Consider the following 4052-nt stretch of genomic DNA (forward strand, 5'->3'; position numbering starts at 1 on the left):
GCTTTTAAACTTTCAATGTTGTTGATAATCAGTAAGGTCGTGAACAAGTATTTGAGCCACACTACTATTGTAAGTTAACACCACCACAATAGGTCCGTTTAACTCTGAATAGGGTTGAAAGACGAACTAACCTACTTAATACTCGAATTGAGTTTGACTTGCTAAGAATTGTGTTTGGTTCACTAATTAATCAAATCAAATTTAAATATTATTTTGTGTTCGCTAAACTTTCAAATTCGCTTGAGCTTTGTATGATTAGTGTAAAGATAGATTTACTTGTAAAAAGTTCAATCTGCTCAATTTTGATTGAGTTCGACTCAATAAAAAACTCATTTGACCTCGACTCATTAAATAACCAAGTCAATTTTAAATAAATTTTAAGCTAGTTAAAATAATCAAATAAATGCAAACACTAGAGTTTTAGATTTAATTAAATTCGTTCACACCCCTAAATATGAAGCTATCGTGGCTAACTTGTACATGAGATGTCTACCATCTTAAGCAACAAACTAGAAAGCACCTGAAGATTTCTAGTTTTATAAATCATTGATTCTCACCGCACCATATATGTTAGTAAACTTATGTGACTTCCATTCCATACTGAAATTAGAAACTTGACTTCAATTGGATAAATCCGAGGAAATTGTCTTGTACATGACAAAGCAGATAGCCTTCAAAGAACACAATGCGGATAAATTTATATAGTAAAACACTAGTACAAATTAAGTTAGTCATAATCTAACGAACTACAGACATTAGTACAAGATCTTTTCTGCTCCTCACCTCTTCTAGCCAGTCCAACGAAACTACAAATTGATCATAACATAGTACATTTACAGTTTTAGCTCATCTGTTACACTTAATCTTGTTATACTTATGTTACTCTATGATTCATGATGACACTTGTTACCACAAACTTGCAAACATTGAAGGTACAAATGTAACCTTAAACATAGTATGTATCATGATTGTGACACCAAAAGGTGTAAGAAAAATTCCAAAGTCGCTATTTACTGATATCAAGAAACAAAGAAAGAGAACAGAGGAGAAAAGAGCCCTCCCTGTAACTGTTGAATGTCTACCAATTTAGCAACCATTAACTACGTAACTTAGACTTGGGTAGTATCCACCTCTTCTATCCTTCGCAAGATTTCATTCATTTTAGGTCTATTTTCCGGTGCTATATCTGTACACTCTAGAGCTATGTTTGTGAGCTTCAACATCTCATCGTACCCTTCCTTTTCTGCAAGAATCTCCATATCCAGTATATCTGTGGACCAATCGTTGTTCACAACTGTTCTAACCCAATCTGAGAGATCATCCACCACATCATAGTCCTCGTAGCTTTCTTGTGCTCTTGTGGCCCAATTATGACCAGCTGGTGTCTTGCCAGTTATGATCTCTAACACAAGAATGCCGAAGCAATAGATATCTGCCTTGGCTGTCAGTCTTTTTCCTTGACAAAACTCGGGGGATTTCGCAACGGCCAGCTTTTGAGATGATTTCCCGGAAGGTAGAAGAGGCAAGAATCCATAGTCTGTGAGCTTACAGTGGTAGTAACCACCTTTAACTATCCCTTGATTAGCATTCGTGTAATCCTGGAGAAGAACATTTGAAGATTTGAGGTTCCCATGAGGCACTTTGTGAGAAGGTAATGACTGGTGAAGAAAATTTAGTCCCTTGGCAATGTCCTTGATGATGGATAGTCTTGTCCTCCAGTTTAATGGTTGTTGTCGAAATCTTCTGTTGTCTGTCACACCCCCAAATCAAACAGGAGCAATTAACTTAGTCACAAGTTACAAGAATACAAAGAAGGATGAAATATTGTTTAATTTGTTAATTTTGATTGTAATAACAAAATTAAGAACCTACCATGTATCAGCTGGAACAAGTTTCCCTGTGGAACATATTCATAGATAATAAGCTTCTCCTCTTTGGAATAATAAAATGAAATTATCTCAACAAGATTTTGGTGTCTGAGCTTTCCAAGCAGCTGCAATTGCTGAATGAATTCCTTGCTGCTTAGATCATTCATGTCCTTGAGCCGCTTCACAGCAACAAGAAGACCGCATTCCAACATGGCTTTGTAGGCAGTTCCCAGTTTTCCCCTTCCAATAACTTCAGCTGATGCCCTTAGTAAATCATCCAGGTCAAAAAATGGCCTACTTGTATTGAAAAATTCTAATTCAACCTTTCTCTCTGGATCGTCTGTGCTCTCTGACCAGTGTGTTTTCTTTCCCCTAACATCTGTAATACCTTCTCCTGCTGTCAACAGTTATTCAACATATTAAAGTTTGTACTAGCTCAAGTTTATATGTACCAAACTTGGACTAGATGTATAGTATGTTTACCTGGCTGCTCAGTCTTTGTCTTTTTCGGGTAGATTCTTCTGTAATAGCAGAGGAAAAAGAGCATGATACAAAGAGGAACCAATGCTGCTGCAGCTGCAATTAGCGCAATACTCCAGATTTTGAGTGACCCTTTTCCACTTTCTGGCGCTGGTGGTGGCGGAATTAATATAGGAACTGATCCATTTGAGGGCGGAGGAGGAGATGAGACTTGACAGCGGACTTGTATAGGTGTTCCACACAAATTTGAATTAAAATTGTAAGAGCTCTTTGGGAATCTTTTGAGGGCTGCTGTTTCTGGTATTGGGCCGGAAAGTTGATTATGAGAGACATTGAAATTAATCAGCGTTGCTTGATCAAATGGTGGAATTGAACCTTGTAGAGAGTTCACTTGCAGCTCCAATTGGATTAGCTTAGGCAGTTGAGCATAAACAACCGGTATGGGGCCTGAGAAATGATTATTCGAAAGAAACAAGAATTCCAGGTCCTGGAGACTAGACAGATTGGGGAGAGGACCATACAAGAAATTGTCTCTGAAGCTGATCTTAGTCAAGAATGTCACATTCTGCAGCAGCATTGTTGGAAGGGAGGCTTTGAGGTTTAGTCCATCGAGTACAATATGTGTGACATGCGAATTTGAGCAACCGATTCCTGCCCATCTGCTCTGGTTCTTATAACAGGGGGGACCTGTCCAATTTCCATGCAGATTGCCATTGGAAGAACTGAAAATCTCCCTCAGTTGAATCAATGCATTTCTTTCATCAGGAAAAAACTCCTCCACAGCTCCACAACTGGGGAACAAATTAAGCACCACAAGTAAGAATGCCACTGCAGTTACATGAACAATACTGAAACAAACCTTCATTTATCAGTTCCTTAATTTCCTCTAAACTTGGATGATAAACAATAAAGGATGCTGAATTCCAACACGGAACATGAACTTTCAGGAGAATCATATCATATAGATGATGATAAAGGAGTAGGACTTTTGAGATAGAACACAAAAGTCATAACCTCCCTAGCTATATTCCCCTAAATCCTAATTATTCCTATGCTATGCCCAAATTACAATTACAATACTAATAATCATCAAGAAAGCTTTGACGTAATGGGCAAGGCTAGTTTGCTGAAGATCCCGGTGATAGGACGCTAAAGCGGATACATCAAAGTAGTTTTCACTTTATTTTAATTTATGTACATACTAATTGGATAGTATATATCCAATAGACATGGCTGTCTTGTTGGCCTTTTTCATTATGTTGACAAAATGCACATGACATTAGAGGTAATAGATTTGTTTATGCTGTCTTATTATACTATTAGGTTGATTAAGTGAGAAGAATTTGTAAACTAGTTAGCATTGTTGTTGACAGCTTAATTTCAAGACTAATCGTATATTCTTGTCAAGATTTGAGGAACAGATTCCCACTCTCGATTGACGCCAATGATTATATCTGTGATTTATATGTACTTTTTTCTATCACGCACATAAAGAAAAAATGGTAGAATCAGTACAAAATTCTAACTTAAATTATTATAGGATGGAACTAGCATAAAATTCGAAAATTATTATTTACTGAATTGTATACACGTTAGCCTAAAAAAATTAAAATTTTGCAGATAAAATAACACCAAATTTCACTAGCGCACGAAATATCACCCAGTCCATCTTTTAATTACTGCACAAAATATGAAAACACTCGA

The 4052-nt window shown here is 36.8% G+C and overlaps 1 protein-coding gene across 2 annotated transcripts; it reads right to left on the reverse strand.

Moving 5' to 3' along the window:
- Positions 1 to 941: 941 nt before the first annotated feature.
- On the reverse strand, positions 942 to 3401 carry LOC113740871 (probable leucine-rich repeat receptor-like protein kinase At1g68400). 2 transcript variants are annotated; one of them, XM_027268387.2, is made up of 3 exons: positions 2352 to 3401; positions 1873 to 2262; positions 942 to 1750 (listed from the first exon to the last, which is right to left on the reverse strand). In XM_027268387.2, exons 1-3 carry the CDS (start codon positions 3211 to 3213, stop codon positions 1110 to 1112), a joined length of 1893 nt encoding a protein of 630 aa, XP_027124188.2. In that variant the 5' UTR covers positions 3214 to 3401; the 3' UTR covers positions 942 to 1109. The 2 variants fall into 2 exon arrangements, with proteins under 2 accessions (XP_027124188.2, XP_071902841.1); XM_072046740.1 differs by having other exon boundaries at positions 1873 to 2265.
- Positions 3402 to 4052: the final 651 nt, after the last annotated feature.

Source organism: Coffea arabica, chromosome 4e (genome assembly GCF_036785885.1).
Source record: "Coffea arabica cultivar ET-39 chromosome 4e, Coffea Arabica ET-39 HiFi, whole genome shotgun sequence".
Lineage (NCBI taxonomy): Eukaryota > Viridiplantae > Streptophyta > Magnoliopsida > Gentianales > Rubiaceae > Coffea > Coffea arabica.